A 16811-nucleotide genomic window follows, 5' to 3' on the forward strand; every position below is an offset into this window, starting at 1 on the left:
CCTTTCTTACTGCGGACAGAAGAAAAATTCGCGACGAAGGACGAGAGAAAATAGGAATCAAGGAGAGAGGGGCAGGATATACCAAAGGATCGAGGGAAGCGAAAGGAATCCAAAAGGCGAAGAAGATAATGTGAGAGAGACAGAGACTAGGAACGGTGGAGAGAGATCAGGGACTTGAGGGGCAGTACATATCATGTATCTCGTTCCGACGTTCTTCGTTCAGTTACTGTACACTAATTACAAGAATGTAGTCTCTGATTATTATTGTCATACACACCACACAACGCGCGAACGGCTGCGCGGCGAACCGTCCCTCGAAACTTCGATTAATAGTAATTAGTCCATCGTCCAGGGGAATCACACTCGCCCCGGTGACTTGAGCTCTTGCGTAGACGGTAGGCTTCCGCTCGGATGGGGCGACAGATCGGACCCACCGGAGGACGTCGTTGACGACGACGACGGAGACAAACCCGAAGTCGCGGTGGTCAGAAGCACGCCGCCTCCACCGGGGACACCGCTAGCCCCGTTGATCGAAAAAGATTTAACATTACCACTCGCTGACACAGCCGACGCGGAGGTCGTCAGTATACTGGGAGCCGTGGAAGGAGGCATCACCCCACTCAGACCGCCCAAGGTTCTCGAATAAGTTTCCAACAAGGCCATATCTCCGGATCCAAGGTGAGAAGCACCGTACAGGTTTCGGTAGAAATCCGGGTGCCGAACGAACTGCGTTCCCGAGTGCATAGCTGGATGAAGAGGATGATGAGGTGGCAAACGACTCGCCAGAGGGCTCACCAGCTTTCCGCCACCGCCACCTCCACCTGCGACTCCACCACCACCTCCGCCGCTTCCGCTATAAGGAGACGAGAGACCAGTCATCGCGGTCGGTGTAGGACTCTGCTGTTCACCGTCTTTGCTCGCCATGTCGGCCAAAGACCAGATCCTCGGTTTCGTGGTGACCCCACTGCCCGTAGACGACGCGGTCGTGGTCGGTGGAAGATGACTACTGGGCGGCGTGCTTTCCGGGGAAGGATGGCGCAGCAGTCGACCATGAGACGACGCAAGATACGCGGGATGCTGAAGCTGTAATGGATGCCTAGGCTCCCTCTGATCGTATAGGCACTCCGGGCTATCTGGACCGCTATCTGCTCGCGACTCGCTCCATTCGCTCTCTGTTCTACCTTGGACACCGGTGGACCCACCGCTAGTGCCAAGAGAGTCCATCCGATGGGCCGGTCGCTCTCCGTCCTCGCTTGATCCGGTACCCGAATCCTTTGAGTCTGTGGCAGAGAATAGGATTTGTCTTTGGGCAATGAAAGGGGAAAGGATTGTCGGGAGACGACGCGTTTTGTTAGGAGTAAGAAAGGGATGTATAGAATCGATGAAAAGGTGGAGAAAGGTAGGCGGATGTTTGCCATGGTTCTTACCTAGCCGGTCTTTCTCGTCCACGCTCTTTCTTCCGCTGTCGTCGTCTTCGTTGTTGTTGTCCTCGTCCTCGACCCTATTCCTCGGCTCCCATGTCATCTTGTTCTCTTTTTTCAAACGTCTCCGCGCATTCGCGAACCACGTAGACACCTGAGTCAGAGTCATCTTCGTGATAATGGCCAGCATGATTTTCTCGCCCTTTGTTGGATACGGATTCTTCTTATGATCGTTCAACCAGGCCTTTAACGTACTCGTCGTTTCCCGCGTCGCGTTTTTTCGTCTGGCGCCATTTAGATCCATCCCATAACTGAAACAGATCAAAGTAGGCGGCTGTTCAGTATCAAAGTCTATCGTCCTGTCCCCGTTTCGCGTTAAACTTTCAGTTTTCCTTTCCGAAAGATCAGTGATGTTCTCCTGTAAAATCGAGAAACCTATACGGGATTAAACACGTTTCACCGGCCAATACTAAGAGGAGACTCGAGGCAACGAATCGAACCAAGTTTTTAATAGGAGCCACTCGTTCATCTTTTTATTAAATTCTTCGACATCGGTCGCTTTCATCGTCGTACGATGCACGTTACCCGGATATGTAAGGCGGTCGGGAACGTACACAGGTCGCGATACGTTATACGAGCGAGTTGGATAACAGAGACACATTGCGGGGAAGAGGGGAACCGGAGGAGGAGGAGAAACGTAGAAGAAGAAGAAGAAGAAGGCAAAGCCTCCGGTGGAAGCTCGTGTCGGGAAACTTATCCAATCGTGAGGCTCGTTACGCCTCCCCCCGGTGCTCGGTATAAAAGTCCGAGTCCTGCTCGGTTAGAGGAACGATATAAGCGGGTAGCTACTACTTTCATCCCGAGAGCAGATCTCTATCTAACGGTTTAAGCTCCTTCCTTCCATCGCGGTCGTAGAGGAGTGGAGTGGAAAGGAGCGTAGCAAGAGAGAAAGAGAACACGATTCGTTTCGTTTCACCCTTCGGCGCGCCTCGCCCAGACCGTCCGGAGCGACCGACCCCCTGGGATCCCATTACTAAAAGACTAACCCTTATCAAAGATTAAACTTCGGTATAACTGCTGAATCGACGGGATCGAAATTAAATTTTCCAGCGGCGAGCACGGCTGGGAGATGCTTACTCCCTTCTTCTTTTTCCATCTTTGCTCGGCTCTTGGCTTTTTTTCCTTGTTCCACCCCTTGCGACATCTCGACATCTTTTCCAACGTTGCGGTCTTCCGCCCTGTGTTTCTTTATTTTCTCTCCTCTGACGTAAACGGATGAATATATTTTCTTAAGAGTTTTAACGTATCTTTTTTCTTTTCTAAGGACATACGAATTGGACAAAATTTAAGAAATTTCTACCCACGTAAGATCCAGCCTCGGCGCAAAAATACGAAACGACGAGATACCGTTAGTCGAAATCCCAATAGACTCGACACGGAAGCTCACCTTCGTCGACGGCGATGCCCCGTGACGGGCAACCGCCATTATTGAGCTTCATTTTCACCCTCTTTCGTTCCAGCGAGCTGGGAAGAAGATACGGGGGAAGAAGAGAGGCAGGCGTGTGTGGACGCGCGACTGACGTGTCGACGGATCGAGCGGGTTGGGGAGATGGTCGCGACGGGATGAGATGGGAAATTAATAAAACTGTCACTTATCTGCCCCTCCCCGGGGCAGGGCTACACGCGCTATCTGCCGTCTCTTCTGTCTTCCTTTCGCCCCTATCTTTCCGTGCCGATTGTGTTCACTTCGCGGCCCCATCTGTCTCTCTCTTCCACCGTTGTACCGAAGTCTGTACGCGGGATTCGCAGCAGCTGAAACGAGGCGCTAAACATTTCAATTTGACATCACAGCCGCCTCCGCGAGAGTGTAGATGTAACGTGGTCGTTCGCGAGCGCGCGCACTCATACACGCGCGTTTCTCCCAGGATACGCTCTATCCTCTTTGTTCTCTAGGCTATCATATCCTACGTTCTGTCCTATCCTATCCATCCGGCAAAAGCGTCGAGGGTCGAAGGCTCGTACACGCGCGCAAAGAGAGCGAAAGAGTGGAGACGGCAAACGGGAGAAGTAGGAAGAGACGGAGGAGGAGAGAAGGAGGCGAGAGAGGTGGGCCATAGCACGGCGCGGCGTACCGGTGATACAGAGAGGAACAGGAAGATAGAAAAGTGGCGAGAGAAAGAGAGGCGAGGATGGCTTAACTCCGGTCTGTTTGCGAGGAGCAAATGGCGTTCTGCAGTTATTTTAAAATTCAGCCGGTGGCAGGGGGTGCGGATCGGATTAAAAAATCAGAGTGGAAGCTTGTTTCTCATGATAACAGCCAGCCGCCCCCGAGAGCGGGAACTGCTGCTGCTTTCTACCGATTCCGTCTCCCTGCCAGCTACTGCCAACCCCCCGCGTTTGTCGAGCCTCTATCTCTCTGCCTCTTCCGCGTCCGTTCGTCTCTCTCTTCCACATTTCGTTTCTCTGTTTCCTTTTCCTCTTGTGTGCTAGAGCGCTCCAACTTTTTCCATCTCTTTCCACACGACGCGACGCGATGCGACGCGACGCCTCGCTTCTCTGTAACGCTTCTCTTCCAATCTGTCTCTCGCTCGGCCTCCGGTATCGCCATACAACCATCGCGAACGCATACACCAAAGGGCATTTCGTCGACCGCTTTAAATACGGCCGCTGCATGCGCGCCAAACCGTTCTCCCGTTCCCGCATATAGAGACGTGTCGTGTATATCTATATACAAATCGTATTATATACGCGTATATAGGCACAGCTATGATCGTACGTGCGAGCCAGATCGGCCTCTTTCCTCTTCTCGCGCGTCAGGGGTTGATCGCATCAACTGCTTGTTTCCATGGCGATTGCTAATCGGCCCGTCCTTCGCTTCCCGTTTCAACGTCGCGCCTTTGTTCGCGTTCCTCGCGCCCGCCCGGGGGTTAACGCGTCAAGCTACAGGCAATCTGCCTCCAGAGGTCCCAATAACTTTATCCGATTCTTCCCCTACCGCTCAGCTGCCTATAAATACTCCATTTATATTTTTTAGCACTGTCACTTTCTTCTATTAAATAATTGATACGTTTGAATATCCTTTCTGCTTGTTAATTATAGATAGATATATCAAGATAAAAACTGAATGATTGAAAAGAAAAGTAATTGAATCTGAAGTAGCAATAACTCTACGATAACGGAATTGGTCTTCACCCTTCCAATTCTCCGGACACGAAGATACAACACTACCCCTTAAAGAAACGGTTCGAGCGAATCAACCATTAAAGCCCGCTGAAACAGCCATTTTTCGCGACCCTCGGCCGCACGGCGGTTAACGTAAACGCGTTTGTCATGGCGTAGCTTTTAAGAGGGATAAGAACGGGGGTGAGTGACCATGGCCAGCTCGAAACGAGGCAGGTGTGCGGGCTCGACCGACTCCGCCCCTCGTTACCGCTCGTAACTAGGGGTGATATCCGACTTCTTTTTTCCTTCTCTGTCGTTCTCACGCTACCACCTCTATCCCCTTTTCCCACTCTTAGAATCTATACCCTCGACACACACCTTTCACAGGTATGGTTCCGCGGGTTCCGCGGTCTTTATCAACGCGAAAATGCAGCCATTTCGGTGACGGCGCCATCTTCCCTTGGTAGATACGTGTATGCACGCATACAGCGTCCCTTCGCACGCGTTCACTCACCTAGAAGGAGGTACCTGCCTCATGGTCGAGCTTCGGTTTAATCAACCGCGAAGCCACGCCAACCTTCTGCGGCCCCTTTCATCCGCCTCTACCTCCGATTCATGGTCGGCTAGAATATCGCGACAATTAGATACATGTCCGGTGTGTGTTCGAGTGGACAGCTTTGGACGCTTTCACTTCTTCCTTTTTTGATATCTTTTATAGTAAATATTTTTTACAGTAATCGATTGTCTACAGATAAGCTGTGAGCCTTCTACGTATCAAACAAAACCTTTCAAACATTTCACCTAAAACCTGTTCGCATAACATTGTAAAACAATTTTGTCATATTTCTTCGAAGCTCGGAAGAGCAAAAAGAAGATTAAATGTGGGAATGCGAAAATATGAACATAACCGGTTAGCGGAGGGTTCTTGTCAGAGTTAGGGAATTTTTAAAAGGATAGGAATAAAATTGCTTTAAATTTCCATCGTGAACCGACAATGAGACTACTTCGATCGATGCATGATCGAACCAAAGACGGATAAAAGGTAGAAGACGACGACGATGATTCTCTCCTGGCGGTTTATACAACGAACGCATCTACCGTGTACCGATGTCGTCGCGTTAAGTTCTCAGAAGCGCTTCGCAGACTTGCAACACATCGCGTTGAAGTTTTGCGAACGTGGTGACAGTCGGTTGTTCCACATCCAACTTTATTACCAGTTGCTCGCAACGTGACAGATCGATCGTAAACCCGGCGGTGCGCGCGTGTGCACGCACGTGTGAACGCGCGCTGAGAAACCTGGGAGAAGAGGTAAGTGCACCCACACGCGGACACGACTAACTCTCACGACGAAGATTATACAATCTCACTCTCACTCCTTTTCTCCGTCTCCATTGTACGTGCAACCGAGTTTATATAAAATGATACACGGTTCGCTACTTTGTCATACGATCGTTTAAATCCATCACGAAGCACACACCGCCCCGTAGGAGCCACGATTAAAGTCACTCGCCGCTGAATTATCGTCGACCGAGATTACTCGGCAGCGCGGCGCTCTGTTATGGCTAACTCGCGAAAATTTACAAAAGCCAAACGACTCGGAGCTCCGAGTTCCAGCGGCTACACGCTCGTATGTCTCGTTCTACCGTTACACCGCTGCACGAGTCTTTAACGCTCGATAAAGAACACGCTGAGTCGAGTATGTAATTTGTGTCTGAAATGTAACCAGCTACCCTTTAGGTAAAAGGACACGCTCTTCTGTAAAACATTAATTCATTCCACGCGTCTACGAACCTCAAAAAATTTCCACGCTTAACATTTTACAACTCACTCAACGCTTTGCGTTCCCTACATACATATACATATATATATACCTTTGATACTCGAAACAACCTATACGTTTGCATAATTTGCAAGAGTTTTAGAATTGTACGGGGAGTCGTGTTGGCAGATACTCAAAGAATTGATTAATCGATCGACCTATAAATCTTTAAAACGACTCTTTCCTCATAGCATGAAGCATGCACGGATGACCTTTCGACACGCGTTATTCGCAAAGCAACGTTCACCTGGATGCTCGTACTCGCGAGGAGAATATCGGTAGAAGGGGTGCGGCCCGGTCATTAAATCCAAGTCGACCGCTCGACAGGCCTAATCTGCGTCCATTAAGGCTAATGAGAAAAGCGCGGAGGCGCGGCTGCGAGACGACGACGCGCTGTCATCTGCACGTCGAAGTTTCAAGAAGAGAAGGAGGGACGCGGTGGCATGTCCCCGCTAACGAAAAACGCGTGTCGGTGACTTTTCACCGGCGCAACCCTTGCGAGGCAAAAACCACCCTCTAGGACTAAAACCGGGTCATTAAACGGCCGTACATCATCGGGGGACGTGACACGTCCTGAAACGCCGCGCGTGGGGCCCGCACTCATTAACTTTGGGATATTCCCGGTTTCTGTCAGATCCGAGGACGGTTTGACGACCGAACGAGCCCTCCGGGAACGCTATAGACGAGAATGAATTTGTCCTTTTGTACGATTGGTGCTGGAAGATCGATCGAGAGGGTCTTGGTTCTGGAGTTCCAGGTTTAAGATGCAGAATTGGGCATTTGAAAAATATGTACAAAGTTATAGGTTTTGGAATAATAGAAAATATCATATTCGAGTCATGGAAATTCGACCACAATCGACCGTAAGTTTCCGATATATGTAGAATAAATGATAGACTAGTATCAATTTGGATCTGGAACTAAGCTAGGTAGACATTTTAGAAAACAAGATTATACAAATTTCAATATGTAGACACGCGAGTAGGTACTGTTGCGCGTTCTACGTAGACAGGAGAACGATCGATGAACAACCTTGTTAGACGGCTAACCGTTAGGATGAATCAGATGCGCGGCATGATTCGATGTAATTCTATTGCGAGAGCGAAGACGGCAAATATTTGGCGGGGCTTTCAGAAAGGGTTGGCAATATACTCGCGGCGTAAATCAAATAAGCGATCTTATCGTGGAAACGTACACCGGTTGTTGGCAACGCTAAATGGTCTTAGATAGGATCGACGTTCGTATCGTTCTAGGTTTAGTAAATAATGCACGGACAATGTCCTCTCGATACAAAACTCTCTGTCCATAAAGGTATGAAACGACGGAAAACGTTTCACAATCGTGTAACGAAGGGACCTTTCGGTATAAAAACTCCCTTTAATCTTATCAAATTCGTGGGAAACAGTGCTGGATATCGAAGGAAATCAATTCGCCTAAGAGCCAATTTCTGTCATGAACAAATATAGGATCCCTCGGTAATAATTCATCAAACAATCATACTCCTCTAATGACCGAAATTGATATATGAAGATTTAGGGTTAGATTTGATATGTATCAATAGTATAATGTTTCTAGATAACGAATGAATATATACGTGTCTCATTTCCTTTTAAGTTACAATAGATATGTAGATTGATACATTAAATATTTAGTTCCTACGTAAAGTTTCTCTAATCCCGAGAAATACTTCGATCTTGATATGTATTTCTAATTTACGAGTGATTATCATATTTGTATACTTAACATGTATACTTGTATACTTATCTACAAAATCTATGAAAACGGTGGATTAGAAAAATTATATAAATCAAATTAAAAATAAAAAAAACAACCGTAGAGAATTCCTAATAGATCTCTAACTTCCAATGCCACGAAACTTCTACTAAGAAGAACTTTCGGAAAAAAAAGATAATAAACTTGGCGACTTTTCGCACTCTCATTTTCTTTCATTTGTTTCCTATACAAAATCTTGAACTAGATGCTCGCAGCAAACATAGATTTTACCAACTATCCGTGAAAGAAATGGGTTCGCGCACCTGTTCGCCGAGGAAACGGCGACGACGACCGGGCGAGCGGCGATTAAGATTCGCGGATCGTCGCGACGTCCTTAAACGCGCTCGGGGCCCGAAGCGCGTGCCGACACATCGGTCGTTGTACGGACACACTTAATAATACGTGTCGTCGATCGAGGGACGCGGCGCGAAACGGGAGGAAGCCGAAGCCGGACATAGGAGCAGCCTATGTAAGCGCGGCCTGTGTTCGTACAACCAGTGACTGCGCTACCCACTGGCCGCTTGTTTCTTATTGTTTACCCTATATGTCCCCGGAAGCAGGGCCAATCCGCCGGAAAGACGAGACCGTTAACCCACACGATCCCAAGACCTCGCGGCCGTGCATGCCAACTCTTTATTATTGGCTTTTTGTATGCTTATGTTAAACGGTCGACGAAGCGCGCGCCCTGGCATAATGTGCTCTGCGATCCTCGCCACCTCCTTTCTATTCGCTTCTATCCTTATCCTTCTTTTCTTTCTCCTTTTATTATTATTAGAAAACGTTGCAAAACTTCGACGAGTTACTAGAATAGCCGGAAAAGGATTCACCGATGAGAAACCTCGTAGAGACTGATGAAAGTCGAAGCAGAGTAAAATGTAGATCTCTCAGAAACCAAACTGATCTTTGCTTTTTACGATAGTCTCAATTGGAGGATCATATACAGGATTGATGTTCAATCCTCAAGTTTCGCCTCCGATATATAGCATAGTTGAGCAAATAATTGTTTACACAAAAAGAACCTGTGAACACGTTGCTATCTTATTAACCAGCGCAAAAAAAAGCAAACTTAATACCGGTACACGGTGTATTGAGTTACGCGTTAAGTTTTGCGTTACGTAAGTAGCGGTCGAACATCGAAAGAGCATTATCGATGCGACAATTGTTACTCAGCTGCTATTAGCGTCATCGAGCTTGAGTTTCTTCGCGACATAATATCGTACGTGCGTGGGAAAGAGCATTGATAAATGTTGTGTGGTCAGGTCGATCCTCGTTGAACGTTGACTGGTAAGCTCTAACGACGTTGAAAACTATGTATCGAAGCATAACATGCAAAAATAAATCTCGTGCCGTGGCTTTTATTACAACGTTTCGAGAAAAAAGACTTCGATAACGTATCGAGTCCACAGCGACAAATAGACTGGCGTACGTGTGTGTAGGAAAAATGCAAGGAAAATAACGACTATCGAGTATATGTATACCGATATTTTTGGCCGATGGACACTCCGTTGGCAACGAGATATGAACTTCTGGTGTCTACGACAATGCGTCCAAGTAGAAAAACGTGGCAATTAACATGTTTAACTCGAGTAGAAATTAATTGCAAAGTGTAGGTAGAAATTAGCCTTGTTCGTTAACGATGTAGCGTCGTTAATGCGTTGAATCATTCCATGTTTCAACGACGGTGCAAGCGTTCCCGTCCACCCAAAGAAAATTGATTTCAGTAATATCGTGTTAAATTTGAATTCGATTGCTCGGGGAAGCGGGTATCGTGTGTCGAGGTAATGAAATCGCTGCTCGATATCTTCACCTATCGATACATCGTTTGCATTAATCAACGTATTCCTCGAGCAAGTGTCCGCTGAAGAACCGAACGAAGAAACAGTGGTCTGTGTATCAGTTCATAACCGCTTATCTTGACAAATGGAATTACGGTCGCGAGAAATTGAGACAAATCGTGTAACACGACGTATCAATCAATTCCGCGGGAAATTTAAACACTTGTATTTCCAACAAGTTGTGTCAATGTAATTAGCTCATCGTATCTTCGATCGAATCGTTCGATTGTCCCTTCTTTCTTCGATCGATAAAATCAATTAACATACCCCGAATAAATGAATTAGCACCATAATGAGAACCAGATACGACTATATTATATTATTGTGATATATAGTGATTATATTATTGTACAAAAATTTGGAATTAAATACTTTTGCGATCTTCGCAAAATATATGCACGTACTAAATACGTAAGTATTATGTAATTTCTGTATCGTATATTTTCAGGCTTGTTTCTTTACTTCATCCATATAATCGTGATTGTTAAATGTCATTACTAACAGCTAATGAAATTTCGAAATGTTTCGTGCAACACACATAATACATTCGTAAAAGGTATCTGCAAATGTTCGAATACTTTCGTCAGTCCGTGTACGATCAAAGGTAAAAAAGACTAGATTGTTCGACGTCGATCACTGACAACGGATCTCGAAGCCGACAGGTGCATCCCCGGATCTTCCGGTAATTGTTATCGCGGCGAGGAGTTGCGGTTCCGGTGTGGACCGGCGCGGTAGGTCTCCGTAAAGGAAGACCCGGTGCGCGAACCGACTAGACCGAATGGATGCTAAGCAAGCTGTAGTACCCGATCGCTTCCTTGCATACGAAGCAGTCTCCGCCGGAAGTGCGTCACGCGGCAGTATAGATTCCACGAGGTGAGACCGGCGCGGAGAACGACGTCGTTGACTCGTCACCGGGTCGTCGGATACGTGACCGCGGGTCGCGTTTCTCCGGACCAGATCGAAATAACTGATACGCGCCGGATGTTTTATCATTTGCAACATTATCGCGACATAATACGTCAAATGTAATACGTATATATTATAAAATTCGCACGCAGAGATATCGTCAGTTTATTTTCTATTATCGCGAATGTCGTTTGCGTGAAAGAAGCAGCCATATGTACGTATAGTTACTATATCCTCTTTTGAGAACCACTGTTTCAGTATTTCTTTGTGTTCGTACATAACTCCTCGGTAAATTATGTGTTACTTTATACGGAATAATTCTTCGCAACGATCTTGTAAAGAACTAATAAACTACTCGCCCATTACTGGCTACAATATCGCTTCCCCATATTCTCATTGTTTACAATCATCGATCTCATTAGCAAGTCGTAAAAGCGAGCTTACAAATCGGTTCGAGTGTCACAGTTTGGCATCTCTATGTACATAAATTCCATGGCGGGGACGCGACGATAACGATAACGTGATATCAGCTGAAGACAGAAACGAGAAAAGGACAGAGACAGGGGAAGGAAAAATTGAAAAATCCAGTGACGCCGAGAAGAAGGCCGGAAACGTAGATAGACCGATTAATTATCGACAGAGTTCGCTTGGTCCACCTCTCTGTGCCATGCGTCTCCAAAGGCAAGCACTCCGAATATTTATAATCTTGCCCTGCGCAGATAATACGATTCCGATTTATCAGGCGGGCAAGACCTTTCACCGATCGCATCGTGACACGCGTTGACCGATTCCAGCGCCAAGCGCGAGAATAAAAACGCCCAAGGCGACAGTCCCGGGTCAACGGAGCGCTAATTTATTGGAATGTTTATGTGGTTCTCTGGCGCGTTATCGGGAACGCGCGCGCGAGAACGCGTCGACCAAAGCTGACTCGCGTGAACGCACGTCGGAGTAAAGCAAGACTTCTCCTCTCTTTCTTCTCCTATATTGTCGAGATTTCGTGTGAGAGAACAGGAGCGTATTGGAGATTCGACTTGCTCGCTCGAAAGACAATTGAGATAATTTTGAAGTGGCAGGAAAACTTTCCGCGCGGGTGACGTCGCTCGGTTTCTTCGGCGGTTAATTAACACGAGAGCACGCACGTTCGATTTGCGTTGAAGCATTTGGAGAAAGGTATATTATTCTTAGTGGTCATATCGTACGAACGTACTGCTATCTGCTCGGCCGAGTCGTATTTCTGTACCGACACCGTGTTTATCGTTTCGCGCGACTTTCTTCAAGAGCGTGCAACTGAAAATAATTATACAGTTAGCCGTTCCGGCTTCGAAAATGTTCGTCGATGGTTATGCCGAGATTCCAGCGAATCGAGGGAGATTTAGTACGCGACTGTCTTTATCACCGCGTGAAATATATGATGGTACTTTGGAAAGCCTCCACTCGTACGTTCTCCGTGAAGAGTTCGTTGCTTTAAATACGCGGTATTTCTTTCCGAATTGTCCATAAACGTTATCCCCTAATTGTCCAAAGCGATATGCGCCATTTAGAATTTGGGAAGAATATTACCTTCTCGAAGAGAAAGCGTAGATTTCTTTTATCTTCATCTTTATTACCCTTCGGAGGGAAATCCGAAAGATCGATGTAGAAGAAACGCAGAAATATTTTGAAAACTCACCCGTTGTAGGGGTAGGTGGCGAAGGCGGCATCGTAAGGATGGTACACGGATGGATAAGGCCACGCTGCCGCGGCTCCTGCTCCAAGATTTTCCTTCAGATCGAGGCTAGCAGCCTGCAAGCAAAGCAATTATACTTGTTAATAACGTGTGGCAACGCCTCGCATGAGTAATTAACGCAACTAAAAAAGACCAATTCCTCGATGCGTGATTCGAGTCGTGATTCGTTCCAATCTGGAACGCATGCCCAATTGCAAAACGAACGGAACATAGTGGTACTATCTTTCGATGTAGAAATGCCACTGGACGATATCGTGTATCTTCCACTCGTGGAAGTCGACTAAAAAATCACGTGTATCACAGAACGTGTCCCAAAATGGAATTCTGTCGACGTTGAAACGTTCATTTTAATTTTCAATTATGCTTATACTATTCGATCCTGGTACAAAAAAAAGCATCTAACCAGTTTAACCAGCGGAAGTATCCACTTTTTTTTAAGGACGTGGCGGTTAATCGGCGCCTTCACGATCGATCTTCAATTCATCGACGATAATGAGAAAAATAGCTGGCAAAGCAGCGATAACAGTAATTAGAATCGATGTGTGCCGTTATTGTTTGTTTCTGTAACCCATAACCCGACGGTTTGACTTCGTATACCAGCCGCATTTAAACCTCTATCAACCGGTAGAATAATAGAACCATAGAATTCTTCTCGCCCTTCGTTCCCCCTTCTCATTCGAAACGATCCGTTGTTCTTCTCCCAGACTTTTTTCATATGCATTAGTCTTGCATTAACGACATTAATTATACATCGTGTTCGAACTGCGTAGCCATCGCTGGATTGGCGTAATTAGCACTCGAAAATAACGGGCGGTTCGAGTTCCTTGACCTAGGAAATTCACGCGCCCAACGTCGCATTTATTTGAGACTCTGAAAACGTTGTTCGACCCATGTAATTTCATGTGTTTAAACTGAACTTAAAAGCAAAGGAGATCTAGATTTCTAACGCACATGAATATTCTAAAACACAAACGTTTTGTCGTACATTGATAACGCTAATTTTCGCTCGTGACAATATTTTTCTTTTATCTTCATTTTAGTCCATCTTACTAACGTTTTACCGATATCTTCTATCGTAAATCTTACAAATGTTTCACGATTGTTGTAATATGTGGTTGTCAGAAAACTTCCGATTTTGTTTTCTACGGTTGTATTGACAAAAATATAAATACGTATGAAAATTGACCATCTGTTGTGTAAGTTTGAAATCAGTCACGAAGCAACTAGAAAATCACGATCGAAACGAACGATCTCATTAAAAACGGTGCTCGATAGGTGCAAGTAGAAGAGTCTCGCGAACATTAGCCACGAAGGTACCTCGAGTACGTGGTTCCGCGCAACCTGTGTGTGCAATCTGCTGCTCGGTTACGAGGAGAGGCCACACTCTTATGCGCTTACCCCTTAAGCTCGATCATAAAGAGCGACGATAACAGGCCGGCCACGGCGACGGCTCGAACACGACAGTGTTCCACTGTTACGACAGGACGGATTCATAAATTTACGCTTCGCAGCTATTTTCTCCGTGTATGCGCTTTGTGTGTGGTCCGATAACCTCTCTCGGTCGGACGAATACACGCGATTGCCGATCCAAAGTCGCTATGCTTCTTCTCTCCTCCCATGCTCCCATGCCTATATTAACATCACACTGTCCGGGATCTTTCGCTGCGATAACATCTCGATTATCGTTGAACGCTTCGCGAACGTGCATGCCAAATGAAAGCATCTTTCTTTCTCTCTCTCTGTTCTACCATTGGCGGAGAAAAACTTGCACGAGATTCGATATACGTTTAGAATCTAACGCGTATAGTATCGTCGCGAGTTGGTCAATCCACGAGTTCGTTATCTTTCCGATGAAACTAGCGGTGATGTAAGATAAGCGGTAGATTCGTATGAACAATATTTTAACGAAGGTTAGACAATGGTAGAAATTTATATTCTGGTAAGAAAAAGAAAAGAAACAAAGGAAGAGAGAAAATATTTAGTAAAAGATCAGGAAAATTGTTGGCGATTGGGACTGATTACGTTGATGGTAATAAAGACGAAAAGATCTTCGAACGGTCGTGGATGCAATGAAACGAACTTTTAAGGCTGCTGGTTGAAAGGGATGAAAAGCTGGTCGTATGAACATTGAGCGCGAGCCGCGCATTGCGTTGACGTTTATTACACGAGAACAGTCGCTCGAGCCGTGATAGCATAATTAAACAATGCAGGGTGAAATCGGGAAAGTACGCGCCACTGAATGGATGGAGTGTAGAGAATAATTTTACCCGATTGCCGATTTTATACAATTCTCAGCTCTGTTATTCACCCATTGATATCCATTGTTACAAATAGTACCGGTAAAAATCATCTCGATTTCCTTTATATTAATAGATCCTTTGTTAAAACAAAAAAAGAATAATAGAATTCCATCATTCTCCATAAATTAATTCTATAAAAAAATAATTTCAAACTTTGCCTAACCTAATACAAATAATAATCTTCAACGAGAAAAAAAAAGACAAAAATCTAAATCTACTCACCGTAGGCGTGTAAAAAGGTGCCTGTTCGGCCCCCAAGGGCGGAAAATAGGCTGCCATGCCCTCGGAAGCGGCGGCGGCCGCCGCTGCCGCGTACGGCGCGCTGTACATGGAGAGCGCAGCAGGTAGCGCACCCAGACGTTGATAACCGCCGAGAATCTCGTACTGACAGGAGCAGACAGTTTGACCCGTGAGCGGATCCGTGAAAATGGGTCTTCCGGTGTCGCAACACCGTCCGGTCGGCGTTGGGCCGCCGGTCGTCGGTGGCGGATGACCCTGCGACGGGCTGACCGACGTGGTTGGGCTACCTGGCGGCCTAACCACCGCGCTGGTCACCGCCATCCTCGCGTTCGATAGACCGGCAGCTACGCCCAGGGGATGATTCGTGGTGGTGCCCGCTACGCTGACCAGCGACGAACCGCCTGCGCTCAGGATCGTACCGGAGACCGGCGAGGCCGCAGAGGACGTCAGCGACGAGCTCACTGTCACAGGACACTGGAACAACAGATAGCATAATTTTTGATTAGATTGTATAATATATACGTAGTGTGTGATAGTATTATATAGATTACATAGATATATTTAGAAGAAATAAAAGGATGGTCGAGAAAGTACTCGCGTGATATTGATTAATTACTTAAGTTAGGAAAAGATAAATTCTGTTGTTGTTATCGGTATCATTAACGATAAGAAGCGTGTGCTGAAATTATACAAGAGATCCCTGATTGATTTTTTTGTAATCGTCGTTACAGATATTAAATTATGAAACGTGAAGTCCCTGGGCTGATGCAATAATTAGGATGATAGTGTACGAAATTCATTTGAAAGACGTATAAGAAAAAATTAACTTTTTTAACGTTTTATCGATATATTGTGATATTCGACGAGAAATAAGTATTTTGATAAAAAGACTTCTTAGCTTCGACTGAGATATGACGTATTATTATATTTACCAAACAACAGACGGCTACGTGATCGATCGTATACATGTCCAGCGCCCTGAACATTCGTCGGTACGTATCATAATTTAAACAGGAGATACATTCTTGACTAAAAATTGTTTGCATTGCAGCGTATCGGTTGTGAGCCACGCGTTAAAAGGGGAAAGGATAACTTGCGTATCTCCGCGAAAACAAGATGTTTCGCGTCTTTCGACAAAATCGTTCCGAAAACGCGGAGCTTAAACAACGACTCGTTACAACGCCACTGTTTGCTTGAAAATTCTCGACGACCGCCCTGCTCCTTTCTCTCTGTTTCTCTCGGTAAACAATCCAGAGTGGGAGAGTGCGTTTATGTTCCGTAGGTCACCCACTCTCCATGGATCCCTCTCTTTACCTTTTCTCGCGTTACACGCTAACTGCTCCTCTTTTTCTCGCAATTTTTTATCGCGAGCTTAAAATTTACCTCCATCTCTTGACCTACTCGCGGTCAGATTTACGCTCGACATTTGTCGTTTAAGCGACGGCGAACGACCGTGTACCAGGTGCTACGAACCGTCGTCCATTCGCGCCGCCATTAGCTGGTTACGAAATCGGGAAACTCGTAATCGTCGTGTTTTCACGTTTGTAGACACTCGTTCGAAACTACCATACGCGTCGAGACTTGCTCCTACGACTGTACGTACGCAACTGGGTACACATATGGGGAAGC

General features: G+C 46.1%; 1 protein-coding gene across 1 annotated transcript in view; it reads right to left on the minus strand.

Annotated features, from left to right (window-relative positions):
* Positions 1 to 237: 237 nt before the first annotated feature.
* Positions 238 to 16811, minus strand: part of LOC100649960 (iroquois-class homeodomain protein IRX-6) — a 33370-nt gene continuing 16796 nt past the window's right edge. Inside the window, exons 2-5 of the mRNA XM_012310476.3 lie at positions 15165 to 15656; positions 12586 to 12698; positions 1428 to 1732; positions 238 to 1280 (exon numbers count right to left, since the gene is read on the minus strand). Of these exons, the coding sequence (XP_012165866.1) occupies positions 358 to 1280; positions 1428 to 1732; positions 12586 to 12698; positions 15165 to 15656 (1833 nt within the window). The 3' untranslated portion in view covers positions 238 to 357. The remainder of the gene's footprint in view (positions 1281 to 1427; positions 1733 to 12585; positions 12699 to 15164; positions 15657 to 16811) is intronic.

This window comes from Bombus terrestris, chromosome 7 (assembly GCF_910591885.1).
Source record: "Bombus terrestris chromosome 7, iyBomTerr1.2, whole genome shotgun sequence".
NCBI classification, from domain to species: Eukaryota; Metazoa; Arthropoda; class Insecta; order Hymenoptera; family Apidae; genus Bombus; species Bombus terrestris.